The sequence below is a fragment of the Lepisma saccharinum genome, chromosome 29 (genome assembly GCF_977018435.1).
Source record: "Lepisma saccharinum chromosome 29, izLepSacc3.1, whole genome shotgun sequence".
Taxonomy (NCBI): domain Eukaryota; kingdom Metazoa; phylum Arthropoda; class Insecta; order Zygentoma; family Lepismatidae; genus Lepisma; species Lepisma saccharinum.
This window is the reverse complement of record NC_139257.1, coordinates 50,448,774-50,473,146: the sequence shown is the minus strand read 5'-3', so window position 1 is coordinate 50,473,146 and position 24,373 is coordinate 50,448,774. Positions and strand designations below refer to the sequence as shown.

The following is a 24,373-nucleotide window of genomic DNA, read 5'->3' as shown; positions in this document are numbered from 1 at the left end:
CATGTCAGATTTTACCGACCTGTGAGCTGTAGTGTTTAGGTGACAAGCGACCTGCTCAAATATGATACTGTTGATAATATTGTACGCCCGTGAAAATTACATATAAATAAGACATAAGCGTATTATCTGCTTTCATGTCAGATTTTACCGACCTGTGTTTAGGTGACAAGCGACCTGCACAAATATGATACTGTTGACAATATTGTACGCCCGTGAAAATTACATATAAATAAGACTTAAGCGTATTATCTGCTTTCATGTCAGATTTTACCAACCTGTGTTTACGTGACAAGCGACCTGCTCAAATATGATACTGTTGACAATATTGTACGCCCGTGAAAATTATATATAAATAAGACTTAAGCGTATTATCTGCTTTCATGTCAGATTTTACTAACCTGTAAACTGTAGTGTTTAGGTGACAAGCGACCTGCTCAAATATGATACTGTTGACAATATTGTACGTCCGTGAAAATTACATATAAATAAGACATAAGCGTATTATCTGCTTTCATGTCAGATTTTACCAACCTGTAAACTGTAGTGTTTAGGTGACAAGCGACCTGCTCAAATATGATACTGTTGACAATATTGTACGCCCTGTGAAAATTACATATAAATAAGACTTAAGCGTATTATCTGCTTTCATGTCAGATTTTACCAACCTGTGTTTACGTGACAAGCGACCTGCTCAAATATGATACTGTTGACAATATTGTACGTCCGTGAAAATTATATATAAATAAGTCAGATTTTGTCAACCTGTGAGCTGTAGTGTTTAGGTGACAAGCGACCTGCTCAAATATGATACTGTTGACAATATTGTACACCCGTGAAAATTACATATAAATAAGACTTAAGCGTATTATCTGCTTTCATGTCAGATTTTACCAACCTGTAAACTGTAGTGTTTAGGTGACAAGCGACCTGCTCAAATATGATACTGTTGACAATATTGTACGCCGCCGTGAAAATTACATATAAATAAGACTTAAGCGTATTATCTGCCTTCATGTCAGATTTTACCAACCTGTGAGCTGTGGTGTTTAGGTGACAAGCGACCCGCTCAAATATGATACTGTTGACAATATTGTACGTATATTGTATTGTATAGAAGACTAGAAGCATATAATTTGGCGAAAAAAACCCAAAAAAAAACCAAGTAAGGTCATAGAGAATAGTTAAAAAAAGTGAACAATTATATTTTGCATTGCACAGCATTGGATATTAAATAACATACCCCCAAAAAATCTCTGCATTATGCGTTCTGTAAAAAATTGCCCTACGTACCAAATTGCTGTGTCAAGTAAACATTTTTTAAAGGCACTGTCGTACTTGTGTGCCGGGGAAAGCGAATATGTGCGACCAAACTGTACTCTAAGTGTGGAAAAAATATTTCTATTGCCAACTTCAAGTTGTTTTTTTTGACACGTATATATATTATTATTTTTTTAACAGAGGAAGAAAGTCCGTGCTTCGGAAAACGCGATGATGTGCGTAATGATATCTTCCGTCTCCTGCATAGACTTGTACCAATCTACTGTGTACCGTCTTCTTCCCTGCCTTGCCTCGTCCAGTTCGTCCAACCTCTTGTTCAATTTTTCCCCTGCAGCCGAAAGCAGAATGTTGAGATCGCCGCACCTCAGGCCGCTGATCCCCCGAAGATGGTTCTTGAGAACCATTTCACAAGGGATGCGAAATTCTGGCGTCGTTCTTGCTATGATTACAAGTTTCCCTACATCCTTACAATCTCCGTTTACTACGTGTTTAAATATTTTACATAGTAGCTCGGGCGGCAAATCAGTTATACGAGACGCGTTGTTATTATTATTATTTTTCACTCTATGTTAATTTATATACCCTACCCCAATTTTTGTTTCGTGTTCGTGGCGATGGTGGTAGAGTGCCACACACGTAAATTTGCCGTTGCGTAGAAACGAATTTTCGTTTCGTCTCCCTCTCTCTTAGCATCATGTGTTCTACCCTGCTCGATAATTTTTGCTATTGTTGCCATATTGTTATTCTATTCCTGGACACACTCGCGCAAACATCATTGAAAACAATTGAATAGCGCTCCAGCTCGCGGTTCCCACCGTTCAGTAGGGGTGCTAATGTGGCAATATAGCACGGCGTAGTGCTTGCTTTTTTTATGCAGTGCATGTTTATTGGCTAGCTAGTAACTAGTGTTGCCAACTGTAATAATGAAGTACTATTTCTGTCATGGAAGGGGAAAAGGCAGGTAAAGTGGCGGTGAGTTTTGTTGGATTGGAAGTACCATATTTTTATTTTATACTAAGTATTTGACCGGTTTGACGTTGTGTGCGTGTATTGCGTGTGTGTATGTAAAAGTGTGTGTTTGCTAATGAACGTTAAATTCCATAATGCCTCCAGTTCTGTCGAAGTTGAAATCAAAAACCTTGCATAACCAAGCTCGGGAAATTCTAAGCAACGTGTGCGAGTTCATGAAGGAGGAAGCCAGTCATGGTGTTAGCATCCCAATAAAGCATTTTGGCAAGAGAGCAGCGAACAGCAGCAACAAATTGTTCATATTTCGTAATTTTGGAATTATTCAAAATAAATAAATTATGTAGCTCCAACATCATTTCAACTCTGGCTCCGACACGTGTTTTTGTAGAAATTGCATAGAGGAGGCTGTTATTTTTGCTGCTTAATGCGATACATATTGTTTTCTGTGTTAAAATTGCCATGCTTTGATGGGTGATAAGCCTATTGAAAACTGTGATCGAGCGAGATATTTTTTTGCGCTGAATAGTATTGAAATAGCATAAGAAGTCTCATTATTTATTTTATATTTTGATGTTTTAGTTAGGAATATATTGATTTTCAATTTTCCGTTGCCGCGTAATGACCGGGAAAAAAAAATCGAAATAGAGCGGCATCTGCCGCCGCCTCCCAGGGAGGCAAAATGACTAGTGCCGGCTCTGGTTCATAACAAAAAAAAAGCCGCGCAGCTTATCGTCTAGTGGCAGTATATGTACTTGTTATTGTTGTGGAAGCCGGCAGCTTTTGTAAATGTACAACAAAGGCAGCCGTCTGTCGCCGACCTCAGAGAGGAAATAATAATACTGCTTCGGGAGGGGTGTTATGGTGTAATTGTAGCGGTTTAACACGTTGGCATGTTATTATCTGCCGTTGCAGTTCCATACCAGTGTATACGGGTTTTGGAAGTGAAAAGTTAGAACGCCACCAGTGCATTAATGCAATGAAAAATAATATATATATTTTTTTATTTTGCTTGAAATCACTCAAATAAGGAATCGTATGAAGAAGTCTTTTTTGCAGCATTTTTGGTAATTTTACTTATGTGTTAGTTCATATTTTGCGAATTTTTAGTCCATATGTATGTAGCTACATACAAAGTCACTTGTTAGTACATATTAATCCTAGTCCTGGTATAATGCATGACGTTTAAAACTCAACGTTAGATAGACCTGAATTCTCTAATTTTATTGTTGTACGTAACAGCTGTGCATCGGCGCACTGCAGCGATTTTTCTATCTGCTCTATTAGCAGCACTGCTTTTTTTAGTTGTTTCGCGCATCGCACGGCAGAATTATCTGCGCTGGACTCTACCCAGTGCGGCGACCCGTTCACCCAGCGATGCGTCTCTGCTCACGAACCTTTCGAAAGCTGCGTGCTCTAATTTTCTGTCTGCTTCGTGACGTGCATCCAGATCCGTCTGCGTGGTGTTGTAAGCGATGTCGTGATTTTTGCATGCGGCGTCCAACGGATTCACACTCTTGTCCCCTCTCTCCAATTTTTTCTCGAGTTTGGTACCCGGTCCGCAGTACTGGTAGCCAGGTAAATGCATCTCAAAAGGTAACTTGTCTGGATATTGCAACGTTCGCCTCGGAAATAAAACCACTCGACGATTGTCGTGAAAATTCAGTCGTTGTGTTCGACGACGCCATCCTGGAAAATCAAAATGAAATTCGCAACTTTTCACGTAAGGTCGTCACAAAAAAATGGATTGCTTCTACCTAGCTCAAACGTTTTCCAAAATTCCAAAACAGTTAGTACGCGACAACGCTAATTTCATATGTTTGTTTCGTCAAGATCACACCAACCTCAAGCACGCGTACGATGACTACGTAGGCGGAGACATGAACTACAATCAATTTTCGGAACGTTGTTGCTCTACTTGCCGGAACGGAGACGATTTCGGATTCGCGACGATCGACATGACGAGGAAACCCAACGACGGAAAATACAGAAACAAAATCATCGACTTTCTAAACGTTGTAACGTTGTGAGAAACGACGTATATAAATAAACGTTTATTTATATACGTCGTTTCTCACAACGTTACAACGTTTAGAAAGTCGATGATTTTGTTTCTGTATTTTCCGTCGTTGGGTTTCCTCGTCATGTCGATCGTCGCGAATCCGAAATCGTCTCCGTTCCGGCAAGTAGAGCAACAACGTTCCGAAAATTGATTGTAGTTCATGTCTCCGCCTACGTAGTCATCGTACGCGTGCTTGAGGTTGGTGTGATCTTGACGAAACAAACATATGAAATTAGCGTTGTCGCGTACTAACTGTTTTGGAATTTTGGAAAACGTTTGAGCTAGGTAGAAGCAATCCATTTTTTTGTGACGACCTTACGTGAAAAGTTGCGAATTTCATTTTGATTTTCCAGGATGGCGTCGTCGAACACAACGACTGAATTTTCACGACAATCGTCGAGTGGTTTTATTTCCGAGGCGAACGTTGCAATATCCAGACAAGTTACCTTTTGAGATGCATTTACCTGGCTACCAGTACTGCGGACCGGGTACCAAACTCGAGAAAAAATTGGAGAGAGGGGACAAGAGTGTGAATCCGTTGGACGCCGCATGCAAAAATCACGACATCGCTTACAACACCACGCAGACGGATCTGGATGCACGTCACGAAGCAGACAGAAAATTAGAGCACGCAGCTTTCGAAAGGTTCGTGAGCAGAGACGCATCGCTGGGTGAACGGGTCGCCGCACTGGGTAGAGTCCAGCGCAGATAATTCTGCCGTGCGATGCGCGAAACAACTAAAAAAGCAGTGCTGCTAATAGAGCAGATAGAAAAATCGCTGCAGTGCGCCGATGCACAGCTGTTACGTACAACAATAAAATTAGAGAATTCAGGTCTATCTAACGTTGAGTTTTAAACGTCATGCATTATACCAGGACTAGGATTAATATGTACTAACAAGTGACTTTGTATGTAGCTACATACATATGGACTAAAAATTCGCAAAATATGAACTAACACATAAGTAAAATTACCAAAAATGCTGCAAAAAAGACTTCTTCATACGATTCCTTATTTGAGTGATTTCAAGCAAAATAAAAAAATATATATATTATTTTTCATTGCATTAATGCACTGGTGGCGTTCTAACTTTTCACTTCCAAAACCCGTATACACTGGTATGGAACTGCAACGGCAGATAATAATATGCCAACGTGTTAAACCGCTACAATTGCACCATAACACCCCTCCTGAAGCAGTATTATTATTTCCTCTCTGAGGTCGGCGACAGACGGCTGCCTTTGTTGTACATTTACAAAAGCTGCCGGCTTCCACAACAATAACAAGTACATATACTGCCACTAGACGATAAGCTGCGCGGCTTTTTTTTTGTTATGAACCAGAGCCGGCACTAGTCATTTTGCCTCCCTGGGAGGCGGCGGCAGATGCCGCTCTATTTCGATTTTTTTTCCCGGTCATTACGCGGCAACGGAAAATTGAAAATCAATATATTCCTAACTAAAACATCAAAATATAAAATAAATAATGAGACTTCTTATGCTATTTCAATACTATTCAGCGCAAAAAAATATCTCGCTCGATCACAGTTTTCAATAGGCTTATCACCCATCAAAGCATGGCAATTTTAACACAGAAAACAATATGTATCGCATTAAGCAGCAAAAATAACAGCCTCCTCTATGCAATTTCTACAAAAACACGTGTCGGAGCCAGAGTTGAAATGATGTTGGAGCTACATAATTTATTTATTTTGAATAATTCCAAAATTACGAAATATGAACAATTTGTTGCTGCTGTTCGCTGCTCTCTTGCCAAAATGCTTTATTGGGATGCTAACACCATGACTGGCTTCCTCCTTCATGAACTCGCACACGTTGCTTAGAATTTCCCGAGCTTGGTTATGCAAGGTTTTTGATTTCAACTTCGACAGAACTGGAGGCATTATGGAATTTAACGTTCATTAGCAAACACACACTTTTACATACACACACGCAATACACGCACACAACGTCAAACCGGTCAAATACTTAGTATAAAATAAAAATATGGTACTTCCAATCCAACAAAACTCACCGCCACTTTACCTGCCTTTTCCCCTTCCATGACAGAAATAGTACTTCATTATTACAGTTGGCAACACTAGTTACTAGCTAGCCAATAAACATGCACTGCATAAAAAAAGCAAGCACTACGCCGTGCTATATTGCCACATTAGCACCCCTACTGAACGGTGGGAACCGCGAGCTGGAGCGCTATTCAATTGTTTTCAATGATGTTTGCGCGAGTGTGTCCAGGAATAGAATAACAATATGGCAACAATAGCAAAAATTATCGAGCAGGGTAGAACACATGATGCTAAGAGAGAGGGAGACGAAACGAAAATTCGTTTCTACGCAACGGCAAATTTACGTGTGTGGCACTCTACCACCATCGCCACGAACACGAAACAAAAATTGGGGTAGGGTATATAAATTAACATAGAGTGAAAAATAATAATAATAACAACGCGTCTCGTATAACTGATTTGCCGCCCGAGCTACTATGTAAAATATTTAAACACGTAGTAAACGGAGATTGTAAGGATGTAGGGAAACTTGTAATCATAGCAAGAACGACGCCAGAATTTCGCATCCCTTGTGAAATGGTTCTCAAGAACCATCTTCGGGGGATCAGCGGCCTAAGGTGCGGCGATCTCAACATTCTGCTTTCGGCTGCAGGGGAAAAATTGAACAAGAGGTTGGACGAACTGGACGAGGCAAGGCAGGGAAGAAGACGGTACACAGTAGATTGGTACAAGTCTATGCAGGAGACGGAAGATATCATTACGCACATCATCGCGTTTTCCGAAGCACGGACTTTCTTCCTCTGTTAAAAAAATAATAATATATATACGTGTCAAAAAAAACAACTTGAAGTTGGCAATAGAAATATTTTTTCCACACTTAGAGTACAGTTTGGTCGCACATATTCGCTTTCCCCGGCACACAAGTACGACAGTGCCTTTAAAAAATGTTTACTTGACACAGCAATTTGGTACGTAGGGCAATTTTTTACAGAACGCATAATGCAGAGATTTTTTGGGGGTATGTTATTTAATATCCAATGCTGTGCAATGCAAAATATAATTGTTCACTTTTTTTAACTATTCTCTATGACCTTACTTGGGTTTTTTTTGTTTTTTTTTCGCCAAATTATATGCTTCTAGTCTTCTATACAATACAATATACGTACAATATTGTCAACAGTATCATATTTGAGCGGGTCGCTTGTCACCTAAACACCACAGCTCACAGGTTGGTAAAATCTGACATGAAGGCAGATAATACGCTTAAGTCTTATTTATATGTAATTTTCACGGCGGCGTACAATATTGTCAACAGTATCATATTTGAGCAGGTCGCTTGTCACCTAAACACTACAGTTTACAGGTTGGTAAAATCTGACATGAAAGCAGATAATACGCTTAAGTCTTATTTATATGTAATTTTCACGGGTGTACAATATTGTCAACAGTATCATATTTGAGCAGGTCGCTTGTCACCTAAACACTACAGCTCACAGGTTGACAAAATCTGACTTATTTATATATAATTTTCACGGACGTACAATATTGTCAACAGTATCATATTTGAGCAGGTCGCTTGTCACGTAAACACAGGTTGGTAAAATCTGACATGAAAGCAGATAATACGCTTAAGTCTTATTTATATGTAATTTTCACAGGGCGTACAATATTGTCAACAGTATCATATTTGAGCAGGTCGCTTGTCACCTAAACACTACAGTTTACAGGTTGGTAAAATCTGACATGAAAGCAGATAATACGCTTATGTCTTATTTATATGTAATTTTCACGGACGTACAATATTGTCAACAGTATCATATTTGAGCAGGTCGCTTGTCACCTAAACACTACAGTTTACAGGTTAGTAAAATCTGACATGAAAGCAGATAATACGCTTAAGTCTTATTTATATATAATTTTCACGGGCGTACAATATTGTCAACAGTATCATATTTGAGCAGGTCGCTTGTCACGTAAACACAGGTTGGTAAAATCTGACATGAAAGCAGATAATACGCTTAAGTCTTATTTATATGTAATTTTCACGGGCGTACAATATTGTCAACAGTATCATATTTGTGCAGGTCGCTTGTCACCTAAACACAGGTCGGTAAAATCTGACATGAAAGCAGATAATACGCTTATGTCTTATTTATATGTAATTTTCACGGGCGTACAATATTATCAACAGTATCATATTTGAGCAGGTCGCTTGTCACCTAAACACTACAGCTCACAGGTCGGTAAAATCTGACATGAAAGCAGATAATACGCTTAAGTCTTATTTATATATAATTTTCACGGGGCGTACAATATTGTCAACAGTATCATATTTGTGCAGGTCGCTTGTCACCTAAACACTACAGCTCACAGGTCGGTAAAATCTGACATGAAAGCAGATAATACGCTTAAGTCTTATTTATATATAATTTTCACGGGCGTACAATATTGTCAACAGTATCATATTTGAGCAGGTCGCTTGTCACCTAAACACTACAGTTTACAGGTTGGTAAAATCTGACATGAAAACAGATAATACGCTTAAGTCTTATTTATATATAATTTTCACGGGGCGTACAATATTGTCAAGAACGTTAGTTTCCGTAGAGCTCTCTTTTACATCTTTCCTCTATACAGTGAAGCTGTAGAAGACACAATTAGCTAACCTAGCATACAACATACCTTCCTAATTAATATGGATATTGTCGCACATTCCTCTTATTGTAAATAGAAAAATTTTGTACGGTAAATGTTTTGTACATTATAGGGAAAAAATGCAAAATACCCCCCAACTTTAATTCGATCCACTTCTGAATCGAATTTTTACATATTTTCACGCCGGCACATATGTTCTATTTTGCTTCTTTTACTTGCCCTTGCTTAATTAACTCTCGCTAATTAGCATTTTTTTGGAAGAAGTCAACTAGAACAACATATGGCGGTATGAGAAATATGCAAATCAAGAAATATTTTAGCAATATATGGGCCCTAGCAATTAGCTTTCTCGACTAAGAGTACTCTTTCAAACATCTTCTGCTGATCGTATTACTAAACAAGGACGTTTAAAATGTTTGGGTATTGAAAAAGTTTGACCCTACTTTTTTATTTCTATTGTTTGCTAATAGATGGCGCTGATAGTACCTCCACTCTCTCTCTCCCCTCTTCTCCTCTCCTCCTGTAGGTAGGCAACACTGACGAGGCTCGAATTATTATTTGAGGCTCGAAATTATTATTTGATTATTATTCCTATTTGTAAACCTTTACTTTTTTTTTGGTTGGGCACCACGCACTCCTGGCGGGGTTATGGAGGACAGAAATCCTAAAAAAAAACAATTATTATTATTTTGTTTGTTTGTTTGTGTTATAATATAAGTGTGTGTGCGCACACGCGCGTACATGTGTGTGTGACACATCGTTCCCCCAAGAGAGGTTACAAAAATCACGATATACGGAGTTGGAAAATTACGATATGGCACATTCACTTATTACTGTTGCCGGCCATAAATCTCTCTCTCTCTCTCTCTTTCATCTTACACCAACGTCGACATCTCTATTTTTTTAGTTGGAAGTAAATTGTTAATATACTCTAGTTAATAATGCTACATATTATACACACACACGCACACACGCACGCGCGCTTGTGTTGCCATCCACCCACCCACCTCTCTCTTTTACGGCAGTACCAACTCTCCTTGTTTAGTATATGTAGGTTGGCAAAAATTGCTTTATGTACTGTAAACCAACCCTCAAGCAAAATTGCCAGCTCCTTGCTTTAGGTTAGGTTAGGTTAGGTTGGGTTAGGTTAGGTTAGGTTAGGTTAGGTTAGGTTAGAGTAGGTTAGGTTAGAGTAGGTTAGGTTAGAGTAGGTTAGGTTAGGTTAGGTTAGAGTAGGTTAGGTTAGGTTAGAGTAGGTTAGGTTAGGTTAGGTTGGGTTAGGTTAGGTTAGGTTAGGTTAGAGTAGGTTAGGTTAGGTTAGGTTAGGTTGGGTTAGGTTAGGTTAGGTTAGGTTAGGTTAGGTTAGGTTAGGTTAGGTGCTTTATGCACTGTAAACCAATCCTCAAGCAAGATTGCCAGCTCCTTGTTTTAGGCTAGGTTAGACAAAAAAACCTTGGTGATTTTTTTCGAGTAAAATATTAGCAACACTGCGAGAAAATAAGGCTTATGCCTTACGAGTGAAATCCATTAAAGCGAGCCTCAAGCAAGATTGCCAGCTCCTTGCTTTAGGCTACGTTACCCCCAAAAAAACTCTTGGTGATTTTTTCGAGTAAGCAGCTGGCAACACTGCCAGAAAATGAGGCTCGTTGCCTTACGAGACAAGTCCATTAAGGCGAGCCTCACCGAGCCTCATTTTCTGACGTTGACTTCGGGAAATGACTTCCTGAATTTTCGGGATGCCAAGCAGTCGGGAAATACCGAATGGTCATTTTAGAAAGTCGTCAATTCTCGACGTTTTCTGCATTGTAAATATCTGGCACTTCTCAGAATAGTTTTTGTACCAGAAGTGCAGAAACAAGCACTTAAGATGGAAATTACGTGTAGAATTCGAGATTTCAAGAGCTTTGGGAAATTTTGAACATATCCCGTCTCGAAAATTTCCCGACTCTGTCGAGAAATTGAGAATTTTCCCCGTCCCGAATGTCGGGAATTAAAGAATTTCCCGTCCCGACCCAAAAAAATCTGTTCCGCACACCCCTACCCTGCAGTCTGGTAAACCTTATCTCCAAGGGTAAATAAACTGTCCTTGCCACCACTGTACTCAAAAATGAGTATTTTTTTTCTTTAACGACTTTAACTACAGTATAATTTACTGGGAAAAGGTTGACTTTCTTTTGTTTAAAACATGTTTTTTAACTCATGTTTAAAACTATGTTTAAAACAAAAACATGTTTTAAACACAAAAAAAACGTTTGTTTTGATCCTTAAAAAAAAAATTGCCAACCCTGTAAAAGACACTTGGAAGGAATGGTTAACGGGGAAAGCTTGGAAGCTCCAAGGAAAAACTGCCTATTTAGGCAGACAATAATGAATAAATATATATTTAGACAATTTAGAATTTTATAGGTATTATATCGTTATTATGGAAAATCAATGCACTAGCAGTAGGTGTTCAACTGAGGGAAAGAATGTTTTCTGGTGGTAATAAAGACAGAGAAATCTTGAAACATATAGGGCCTACTTGATGGTCACATTCACAAATGTAGGCGAAGTAATTGTTGTGTAATATGCTTCTCTCATAAGGAAGTAGTATTTGTAATATGACTAAATGCACTTAGGAAGTCCATGACAACTTCAAAACATACCTAATGGGTTTTATATCATGAGAAAGCAAGTCTTAACTGTCATTTTTCCAGACTAGACATGCGCAATCTGAGAACACAACCTAAAGAAATGGCTTTCTCTTCTCCCCATCAGACAATGATGGGTAAAATGATAGAGAAGTTGATGCCTGTAATCTAACAGTACGCAGATTAATAATATTTACTTAAAGTTTGTATTTCACTTATAAATTGTGAACCTTTGGACAGAGTTTCAAGATTCCAGTGACAGAATGTTTGCTTGGCACGTGCTTCTAGTCTGGGACAAATCAACAGACAACAAAGTAAATCACCACTCGTGTTAGTTCATCCTTCTTGTATTCGTGACACAGCCCGAAAAAAGGGCGCCATTTCATAAATATTTCAACAGCTGCAGTAGCCTCTTTCCAGCAACCGGTTGGACGCAAGAGGAATTATTCATGACGCGGAAGGTCTTCAGATCTTTCGGATTGCTACCGATAAAGGAAGGGAAGTAAGAAAATAGTCGGGAAAACGCGAAGAACAAGGAACAAATGTTTGTAACTGTCAGGACCACACGAATGAGTTAGGGTCCTGTCTGGTTGCGTGTTTCTCTGTTGGGACAACGCTAACTGAAAAACGTGAGTGCACTGCAACGACCTTGCCAAATGTGGAACAGACATTCAGTGACTCATCGCAAACTGCATCGCTGGCCTACAGCTTTCCTACACCAAGACAAACCTGGAGGAGTAAGCTGCTGTGAGTCATGTCGTCAAGGTTGGGTTGAACTAAACAAAACACGATGCAATGATTCTCTGTTTGTTTCTACATGTCCAAATTAACACCGGCTATCGCTGCAGATGGTTCTCGGATTAAATAAACCGGATTTACGGTTGTGTGTGAGCGCTTGATTTCTTACTGGCTGTCTGCCACAAACAGGGTAGTTTATTGCGCACAAAATTCAAGGTTTTCTTGTCCTTTTACCCGGATCGTGTGAAATGCGGTTTAGTCCTTGCCTAATTAACTTCACTGCAATATTATCCACTCACCTTTTAAGTTAGAATCCAACTGCAGAGCAGTTCCATATTAATAAGAAGCAGAGGCATGTGACCGGTGTTACCGCACGTAACATCAAAATGTAAATAAATTAAAAAGTTTTTTCTCAATAAAATAACAACATTGTTAAATAAGTTAACCGACAGCGTTGCAGTTGAGTGTATATTGCAGAGGACATTTTGTCTGCAGCCGACAAAAGCGAAGAGACAGGCCGTTCCGCTACCCTCAAGAGGCTACAGGAGGAAAGGGCGCCAATGCAAGGGAACAGCGGGGAAAGACTTGAGGATGCAAGTGTGCTAAGGGGTTATTCGTATGCCTGTTTAGGGGCCCTGTTGCCGCTGCGGCCTACCGGATCAGCAAGTGTTGCCACATTGGATTTCCAGAAAAGAGCTAAATCCCGCCTAAAACGGGGATACTACTATTTCTCTGAAGCAACAAGAGCTAGACTGCAAAGCCAAAGCTGGATTTAACTACAACTGAGACCGTTTAGTAATAGACGAAAAGGTAAGTACTTGATGCGATTCGTGATTTGGACAAACCTTGCTCCAAAAAACTAACTTGGCAACAGAACTTCCCTTCCACCGCTGGAGGAGTGAAATTCTGTCGCCTGCTCACCGCAGAAACGTCAAACTGACCCGAATGTGTGGTTCATCTTGCCCTTTCCACCTCTTTGTAAAGAAACAGAGATGGTTGACAAGGCTCGACTACTATTCACTGGATTTTCGCGGTAACTCTCTCATGAGTGGTAGTTCTTTCTAGGAGTGATTGAGCGGATTGAAAAAAAAAAGAAAGAGAGAGAACAAAAATCCACATCAAAGGCATGTTTTTTTGAGGGGGAGTAGGGTGGAGATAATAACGTCTCATGGCCGGTAACACTTTTGAAAAAGTCACGCCACGCCACGCCACTGTGCTTCTAAAATTAGTGGTGGTGGGAGCATGCAGGGCAGATAATTCTTGTTGGGTTTAACCCCGGCTACATACCAGAGTCGTTACTATTCTTATAGATCAAGAATATGTAGTATTACAATTTAGTATTAAAAGGAAAGAGACACGAGTTCTATTTTAAAGTCACTGTTAAAAGAATGCTAATTCTGGATGTCTTTATTTATAAAAAAAGCATGTTTTGTAAGTTATATTTTCAAAGAAGTACTAAAACTAGAACTGGAAGTCCCTTTGAAAAAAAAATAGAACCTAAATGATTTGCGCATGAAATAGATACGATTAGAAGACTTCCTATATCGTTCTCAACCTTGAATGGAGGAATACCTCCCAGCCTGTGATGTGCGTCTACAACGGTTGTCTACATTCTACGTGTTGTAGACTATGTAAACTATGAAATTAAACGTAGGCAACATGGCGCTCGGCGTTCTCCGTGCAAGGCACGTGCATCGTTTTAGAAGCAGCACCAAGCATCAGCAGGTGGAAAGCGTGAAGCGTGTCAAAATTATTGGGGGGGGGGCCTCTGATCACTGAAATAAATTAATGAATGACTCACTCCCTTCCTTTTTTTTTAAGTTTTGGCCTCAGTGCTCGGAATCTCGTAAAAGCCCATGAATTCCTCAAAAATATTGAAATTTTCATTCACAGTTCGAATGCAGAATGTCAATTGTTCACATTCCCGACTTTTAATATCTGCTACCACGGAGCGCAAAACAGATCTCCCTAATATATCAACGATCTCGTTCTGAATGTCATGTGACAGCCATTTGTAGCCCGAACGTCCCATCCAGTTCCCTAGTTCATGCACATCGTCTTTTGAAACTCTTTAGTAAAAATGTTAACAATACTCATCATTATATACTTACGTTAGTATATAGTAATATGTCGTGTGTTTTGCTGTTTCTGGTCATACTTCCCCCCCCCCTCAAAGTTGATGGTTTAGCTGTCTCAGCCCCCCAGCGTTGATGGTCTAGAACATTTCAAATGTGTATTTAAAGTTAAGTTCATGTGGCACAATTCAGAGTAAACTTTACAAGAGAAGCAAAATAATATATTAGATCCTCTTAAGCAAAATTATTTTGGGAGCTCTGCCCCCACATCGTTAACATTGGGTAGCTTGAGCCCCCCCCCCCAAAGCCCCATGGAGTCGGCGCGTATGGCATGAAGTATTCCACTGTCCAGAAATGGTGTTGTAAGTATTTATTTACGTTCAAACAATTCATTAGGTATTAACTGAACTGCAAAATAAACTTGCCGCGACATACCCCAAAAAATGCGATGTCCGTAGAATGACAACACTTGTTTTATTTCTATTTCCACCATTTCACACGCGGAAAAATCTGTTTCAAAGACACATGCACTTTCCTAAGCAGTAATAAGACAAAAAATATATTTTTAGCCTTCCCTTTTGTCAGTGTAAAGAATAATGTCAGTTTTCACTATGGCTGTCTTCCTGTAGTCCCTTTTCCCCTAGTTTCTGAAAATTCGATAATTTTGATTACGTCCGATGGTCTTAAGTTGGTTATAGGCCCAGATTATCGACATGTTTGAAGAAAAAAATACTTTCTCTTTCAAAGAACACTGGGATTTCTTTCTTCCCTGTTGTTTGCATTGTCTAAGGTAGACTATGTAAACTACAAGCCAATGTAATATTCGTGTAGATTACGCGTAGACAACGCATGTAGACGTAAACTTATAGTCTACGGCACTTCACTGCTCCCAACTCATGTGTTGCCTTCCTCGTTTCGGTAGGAGACGAGATTGACTAACCAAGCAGGTCATAAAATGAGCCTCCTAGGCGTAACTCGCTCTGGTATTTCTTGTTATCGCCGCGGATGGGGAGAAAACCCGTAACGTTTCGTGCTAATATATCACGCCACGTTAATGGGGTAGACGTGTGAAATGGGTCAGAGATCTATAATCAGCTCTACAAGGAACCTCATGAAAATGTATGGCGATGGTAATGAATGGTACACCATGTAATTTTCGATCCCATTCGCTGGGAGGAACCGCCACACCCTCTAGCGGCTGAAAATGACGTGCTCCATATTGCACAGTAGCGCCACCGCTGATAGCCATTAATCAAAATATCGTAACTTAGCCTTCTATCTTCTTTTCTTTTACCTTGTAAAACATGAAGAGCAATACCATTATGCAGATCCCTTTTTCTTCTTTGACGCTGTTGAATATAACTTTAGTGTGAACACTTAAAATCATCATATTTTGTTTCTACGGGTTGAACTCACTTGACTAATCGCCAGTAGGAAAGACATGCTGTGTACAGTGGGATCCATGAGTATTGCCGTGCAAATTGTCCATGACTATTTTCATTAATTTTTCTCTTACATCATATATGCTTTTAAGCGATGGATTTTTATGTATGCTGGTGCAGAAATTGTTAACAGCTTGTTTTGAGTTTTGTTTCAATGATTGAAGCTCTTGTTGGGTCAAATAAAGGGCACGAACATGGTGATGGACAATTTGCACTGTAATACTCATGGATCCCACTTTACATGTAAACGTGTAAACTTGTGAAGGCAATGAAAATTGTCCTAGCCTGAGTTATGTACAGACCTTAGCAGACAAGAAATGCATATTCTGCACCGTTGGTTAACTTGAAGGGATAAAACACAACACGGCTGAAGAGAATACTAATTTGTTAACTTTTCATCTAGTAATTGGGTTTGCAGCAGATGGTTTTTTAAAAAAAAGGTGGGATAGGGCCCCACACATTCTCAATCTAGGCCATTTTAGAGGTAATGTGATCAGCACCCGCCCCTCTTTCCCCCACGTACTCATTGTTTTGAGGATGGATGAGCCCCAGAACAATCTCTGGGTCATCCCTCGCAATATGTACGTCACCTCTCGGAAATGTTCTGTTTTGTAAACAAAGAGCAAACCTCCGACCGCGAAAGGAGTAAAGCACTCGGTGTTTACAAAATGCAATAAGTGACGGCTTGTAACCACACATTCGCACACATTAGTAGCATCATCTTACCAACTAGGACGACGTTTACAAACAATGAAGTCAGGGCGGCTTGTAATCACACATTCGTGAATATCTCGAAAACGGCTCGTTTGCAGACCCATGTTTACTGAGACTTTCCTGCTTCTATTATCGTGTACTTTTAACTGTGTCAGTTTGCGCTATTACTTATAAGACACCCTGTATATGCTGGTGCAGAAGTTGTCTGCAGCTTGTTTTGAGTTTTCTTTTAATTCTTGACGCTCTTATTGGATCAAATAAAGTGCACGAACATGGTGATGGACAATTTGCACGGTGTTACGGTCCGCCCTGGATCGTACTTGGTTCGATGGGTCTATTGAGCCTCGGCTTCACGCTCAGTATCTCTTCGGGGCTTGAGTCTCCTCGGCTCAAGGTTCGGGTTAATCCGGCTGCTTCAACCCTCGATGTAAGGTCCCTCGTAATTCTAGGTCAAAGGTTCTGAATCTACTTATACATCTTGACCAAGATTCTATAAGCAATCAACAATCCTTCTTCCCACTAGGTTCTGTCGATATCCAGTTAAGTATCCAACTTCCTTTTCCCTTTTCAGCCTCTGACCAGAGAACTGAAAATTAATCCGTGACCACAGAATGAGAAAAGGTGTTCCCTGACCAGGGTCACAAACGTTGACTACCAACAGTCTATCGACCGATCCCGAAATCCGGTATATCTTAAGACAATCACAACCCTCTCAATTATATCTCCTGACCAGGAGCATAGAACCGAGAGAACATAAGCCTTCTGACCAGAAGAGCTAAGTAATTGTCCTAAGGTAATCCAGAATAAACTAATTCCTAATAGCGACGTGGAAGTAAGCGCAGAAGTACGAGTGTGAAAAGAAAAGACGGTAATACGAGTTCCGTATTTATCTGGAGTTCGAATACAAAAGGCCACGGGCCACCGAGCTTTGTTGCTTATATAGGATTTCTCGGTGCCGTGAAGGATTTACCAACTTTTATCTTAACATCAATTTTACATTACAATAAAATACATATTAATAAAATATCAATGAGGAACATAATTAGCTACATGCAGAAATTACTATTTTTAACCTTTTGTGAATATTAAATATGCAATATAATTTTAATTGTTACACTCAGCATTTAATTTGACCAGTGAGTATGGCTTCTTCCAACTCCCCTCTCTCCCTGCAACGGCTACGCGAAAAGACAACAAAGAAAAGAAAGAAAATTTACAACGTCAAAATGTTAAGCAAAAATTATTTAAATACAGGTTTTGTCTTGCGTCTTGCACTAAAAGAATCAGGGATTAATATGATATTAGTTAAATTATTGTCCGCCAAGGGACACGACAGATATAGCGTGGGAAAAACAGCCTAATCTTTCGTCTTTTCCCCGGTTTCAACGTTTACATAAAGTTGAGTCTGCCTGGCTTCTAAGCCAAGCGTCAGGTTAACCTTGCAGCAGGTTTTATGTATCAATCCGCGCGGGAACTGAGCACAGAATCTTCCGTGCCATTCTTGCCTCAACCGCCGAGCTGCTTACATCGCAGACACTGAGAAAATCCACAGTATTGCCAACCGCACAACACATCAAAACCCGCATGCATGTCAAGCGGAATATATTTGTGTTTCTTTTTGTCTCCTGAAACATAACATTTTAGAAGTACTTTCGGCGCATAAATTATTTAAAAAAATGTGTCATTACTTAATATAAATGCGAAATATCTTCGAAACATGAGAGTATTTTTCCCAGGGGGGCAAACAAGTCACATTTCCCCCAAAAGAGTGTAGTTCCCTAATAACATTGCTTAAATTTGAATTCATTGTGTTAATGCAATAATTAACACATATTATTGTGGCTAAAATGAAATTATATGTGTGAAATACATAATTTTTGGTTGACTTTCATTTTCCAGGGAGGGAACGGCCCCCTTGCCCCCCCTTCCGGACGCCCATGAGCATGTGTGTATATTTCGAGCACGCAAAAATAAAAATAAACAAAGATATAAGTAAACAACGACAGGCCCTCTTGAATTTAATGACAAATTATTGTTTTTGGTTTATAAAAAAATACGTTTATGAAAACCTTTGTTACTGTAAGACACACGCACTTCAAGTTATACCAGCAAAAAAAAAAAGTATGATTTGTTATTGTGGATATATACAATCAGGTGTATTGTCTGCTGCTATTATTCTGGTTACAATTTATGAATCACTTCACTAAACCAGGATTCAAATCTTGGTCTGTCCATTTCTTGCTAATCATCCATCCTTTTCCTTGCACGGAACAGTAAATATATGCGCCTTCAACAAAGACGTCATTGCCGTCAGTGGGTGAAACAATAAGCCTCCCCCTTCCCCTCTCCCTTTCTCGTCGGTTTCTTCAGCCCTGGCGGTGGTTTTGCATGGTGATATATATATATATAAAAAAAATCAATATAACGCCCACGCCCCTCCCAGAGTTAAAGCACGTCTGGTCCAAATAATAAACATGTTTCTTCTCACGGGGATATCTTTTAATACCGGGGACATTCTTTTGTAGTCAAACAACAAACAATCGTTTCCTCTTCCTAAACTCAAACCGCAAATCATTCAACACCCGGGATACAGTTCGTGCGCCCATTGACGGCAAATCACCTCACGCCCTGTTTTACTTTGATCTTGTTTCCGTAAGGAGGATTATGCATTTTAAACAACTTGCTTGATTTGAAGAGCTTTTCCCTTCGGATGAAGCCCACAATAACACTCGCTGAACAGGAGACCTTGCTTGATTCAGCCATTCTCGCCGCTGTATAGCACGATTATTAATCACAATAAACATAGGGTTAAAATAATGGGATGTGCAACACTGGTATCACGGATTCCACGCGCTCTGCAACGTATTCAGTCTTGCTCGACTCGCACTTGGGCTTCAGGGATTCCTCAGCTCAATACAAACTCCAGTTGGCGAATCTGCGGATCCAAGTTCGTCTGCACAGTGATTGCAACCGATCAAGTCCACACCTGCTAATGGGTGTATTATTTTGTCTGTATTTTACAAATTAAATAACTGTTTTCTTGCAAGTATGCAGTTGTGTCGGAATAGAACCCGTCTCAGTGGAACTATATTCTTGCGCGCACGTTTGGATCTACATATGCGAAAACCTGCTGCAAGGTTAACCTGACGCTTGGCTTACACAATAGCGATTGCTTTCTCGCATTGTTGTCACCGATAATGAAATTCCAGCTCAGCTTGCTGGCAGAAAGAAACAAACTCTTGGAACTTATATTTAACATCAGGATATATAGTTTATATACGAGGTGTGTTCCACATTCCTTGGTAATTAAACATTAACACATAAAATTTATAAGTACCAAACAAAGAAAAATATTAAGTTTATATACATCTTTGTAACGTGAACACTGCTACACGTTACAACGGTAATACTCATGGATCCCACTGTAGAAAATATTGTTTCCTTTCAGAATGTGAGCATTTTCTGTAAAGAAGATTCCGCGTTGATAATATCAATTCGATGGATGGGGGGTCAGAAATCCTTCTGCAGTCCGCCCTGTCATATAAATTTTCGGCAGTAGTATGCGTAGTTACGAGCATGCACTGAAAAGACAATCAGACGGTTACTTAATCTGTCAAGAACTTACCTTCGCATGTTTTCCCGTCAGGATTGAGTCTGTATCCATGGTAACAGGAGCAAACAGGCTTCATGTCGTCTTCCTCACACACATGGTCACACACGCCTCTTCCGTTGCCACACACGGCAAGATCATCCGGGTCTAGCTCACCTGAAGAAGGAAGTAAAATATTATTCTCCTTGACTTTTGATTATTATTAGAAATAGTTTGATACCTAAGCACGGAGAAATGGACCTTGAAATACCACTATCATTTCACTAATGGCTCTGTGTATTACATTCTGTATATAACGTAGGTACATATTGTCTAGAATCGTAATACGAGTTCAGAGGCGTGGCGTGCATGTAACCGGTGTTACCTCAGGTAACAGCAAAATGTAAAGAAATTAAAAAGTGTTTTTCTCAATAAAATAGCAACATTGTTAAATAAGTTAACCGACAGCGTTGCAGTTGAGTGTATATTGCAGAGGACATTTTTTCTGCAGCCGACAAAAGCGAGGAGACAGGCCGTTCCGGTACCCTCAAGAGGCTACAGGAGGAAAGGGCGCCAATGCAAGGGAACAGCGGGGAAAGACTTGGAGGCAAGTGTGCTAGGGGGTTATTCATATGCCTGTTTAGGGGCCCTGTTGCCGCTGCGTCCTACCGGATCAGCAAGTGTTGCCACATTGGATTTCCAGAAAAGAGCTAAATCTCGCCTAAAACGGGGATACTATTTCTCTGAAACAACAAGAGCTAGACTGCAAAGCCAAACCTGGATTTAATTGCAACTGAAACCGTTTACGTAATAGACGAAAGATAAGTACTTGATGCGATTCGTGATTTGGAGAAACCTTGCTCCAAAAAACTAAGTTGGCAACAGTAGTACGTACATCTGGACTTCCCTTCCACCGCTGGACGAGGGGAATTCTGTCGTCTGCTGACTGCACAAACGTCAAACTGACCCGAATGTGTGGAACTTCCCCTTTCCACCTCTTTGCAAAGAAACAGAGATGGTTGACAAGGCTCGACTACTATTCACTGGATTTTCGCGGTAACTCTCTCGTGAGTGGTAGTTCTTTCTAGGAGTGATTGTGGCTAAATAAATCATTGAGCGGATTGAAAAAAAAAAAAAGAGAACAAAAATCCAGATCAAAGGCATTTTTTTTGGCAGGGTGGAGATGATAACTTCTGATGGCCGGTAACACTTCTGAAAAAGTCACGCCACGCCACTGCGTGTGTTTCAAAGTGTAACAGCAAACTGACAGTATTTTATGAAACGAACTCTCAGGGGTCCCGGGGAGGGGCACTGGTTCCTCCAAAACTTCACATGCCCATCAAATTTTCGTGCTATATATACAATTAAAATTACTATTATATTAATAAAACTTAATATGGTATACACACTAAATGTGTAATATGTAATTCATTATATAATAGATGATTCATGTAACTATATAATATAGGGACACACACGACACACATACAAATTTGTCCTCCCTTGTGGAATGCATCATTTGTATTTTGCCCTATAGGTTAATTAAGACGATATTTGTATTTGAGTTGCTGTTGTAAGTCTACTTTATGCACAAGTAGGCTAAGGATAATTGAGATTGGACCTACAGTTTACAGTGAAATGCGAATGTGTGTCTCCAACACGAGACCCCTTGATTACAAGGCCAGGATGTTGCCATGACGTCATCGGGGAGGCCCTTTAATAAATAACATCAATGTCTTAGCAGATATTCGAGAGTCGGGAACCATGACTGTCTGCCACGTCATATAGGTTTGCATGTTAAAGGTTAAGTCAAGGTGTTTGGAAGATACTGCATCTAAGATTCCTGGAGATGGGGTGATTTCCCCCCCAATTTAAAACTAGCAACCCAACGGCTGGGCTGACATTTTGTAATACAGGAAGTAACATCAGAGAAGTCTTAACTGTATAGGTCACTCACACTATACTGACGGATTCAATGTCGTCTACAGTTCAGTGAATAAGTGTAGCATCTTTATTCACCGCTCGCAAGGTAGTCGTTCTTCGTACCATATCAAGAAACTCGACGCGTGAGAATTCCAGTTACTCAACGACGATGTTAATGTTATTTACGAAGCAGCAAATTTCCACTACGCAAGATTTACCTATCAACGGCCAAGCACGTACTTGCAAGTCATAAACTACTTGAGTACGGCTTGATGCCTCACCTCACGACACAAAGCTAGAAGTTTCTGCGAATGTAGACCGGGATAACAGAACAGCACATTTCCTGTGAGCTCTTCTTCCATCTCCAATAAGAGTTAATTCCAAGAAATACTTAACCACAAGGTTGTCTAATAAGTGCTCAATAAAATTCATTTGACAGGACACAAGCTGGAGCAATATTCTTCTACCGTTCTAAACAATGTTTTTCCTGTACGAATTCCATTCTTGTTCTCAGTGTTTCCAGAGAAGACAATGACAACGATGAAAGCGACGAACTCTGATTCAGATACTTCTTCTTCTTCTTCTTCGTGACCCTTACCGCCGGGTATATGGCAGTTTTGGTCAAAGGTCTGCGATGTAGTACACTTGTGAGCAGAAGTACCATTGAATCGAAGTCATAGTAAGTTGTGGTCGTAAAGATATTGTAATATTACACTTCACTGTATTTTAGTACTGATCAGAAGCTTGAACATACACACAAATTTCAAAATTGAATACCATTCTGTCTGGCAAAACTATACAATATCCACATCGTACGCGGTGAAGGAGACGATAATAGGGATGGTATACGACTTTTGTTGTGTGTTACCTACAGGTAACCATAGTGACAATCTGATTTAGTTTGTGAACAGAAAGAGACACGTGAAAACAATAATCCGCCTGATGAAACGGCAAATGTTACAAAATGTTCTCAGACCTTACATACCAAACACATTTGCCAAATCCCATTCTGTTACAAGTCCATTCCATTCTCATGCGAAATATTGAAATTATCCGCCGTGCTCCCAATATGGCGCCGTTACCCACCGTGTCAATGATCGGCAGAAAACTTAATATGTTGCAATTGATGTTGCTAGTGTTATATGAAATATGTATTTCAAACACCAGGCTATTGTCAATTAGTTATTTAGTGAAAACTTGAATTTATCCGCCATTTTTCAATATGGCGGACTTGGCGGCAGGGTGATCGCTGATATGTTATTATTAATGTTATAAAGAAGCTATGCACCAAATTTCAGCTTGTTATGAATTATAGTTCCCTTATTTCGTGAAAACTTTCATTGTCCACCATTTTTCAATATGGCGGAATTAGCGTACGGTTGATCGCCTGGGACTTTTGACATGTTATTAGTAATGTTATAAAGAACCAATACACCAAATTTCAACTTATTATGAATTATTGTTCCCTTATTTCGTGAAAACTTTCATTGTCCGCCATTTTTCAATATGGCGGACTTAGCGTGCGGGTGATCGCCGGGGACTTCTAGTATGTTCTTATTAATGTTACAGTGATGTTATATACTAAATTTCAGCTTTTATGAATTAGTTCCTTTATTTTTCCTATTTTGACTGTACTATTACCAATTTATCGGTAATAGCACGATCCAAAGAGCGGCTAAAACTTCTCTGCCCCACTAAGAAGACATTGTCTGTTAAAATGTTCCACATGCAGAGGACAGGTTTGCACATAATACCGATGTTTTGCATCTGTGGATATGGAACGTTCACACGAAACGAAACCAACATTAATTATCCGTAAAAGAAAATCGACTCGATTTTGATCAACAACTGTCCTTGTTATAAATGCATCTCGTTTCACAAGATGGATCAGCAAGGAATAAAGAAGTGACAGTGTTTGTGTTAAGCTACCTGATGTTCTCCAGTTTTTCTTTCATTTTTTTTTGCACCGAGAAGTCTAATTCAACGCGAATGGTCACACTTCATATCTTTTTTTCGTCAATCCATACTTCAATGAGGTGTGGAGCGAGTCACTTTTTGTACGTTCTTTCATTACAAGGCGTGACGTAGCTATGAATAAAATCAACATAAAATGGTCAGATATGCTCTTCTTTACTTGTAGCTGTGTTTTGGAAGTGGCACCTTTGTACCACCTTTGTCAGTCGGTGGTATTGAAAACGTATGTGTGTAGTGGCTGGAAGATACAAACTGTATTACTCTTATGTGTGGGAAGGAAAAAATTGGAAAGGATATTTTT

General features: G+C 39.7%; 1 protein-coding gene across 3 annotated transcripts in view; it reads right to left on the bottom strand.

The window, feature by feature from the left end:
- LOC145981619 (uncharacterized) overlaps nucleotides 1-24,373 on the bottom strand; it is a 427,540-nt gene that overhangs the window by 115,095 nt on the left and 288,072 nt on the right. For all 3 annotated transcript variants that reach the window (XM_083114992.1, XM_083114994.1, XM_083114993.1), the window contains exon 7: nucleotides 20,212-20,352. In XM_083114992.1, coding sequence (XP_082971118.1) covers nucleotides 20,212-20,352 — 141 coding nt within the window. The remainder of the gene's footprint in view (nucleotides 1-20,211; nucleotides 20,353-24,373) is intronic.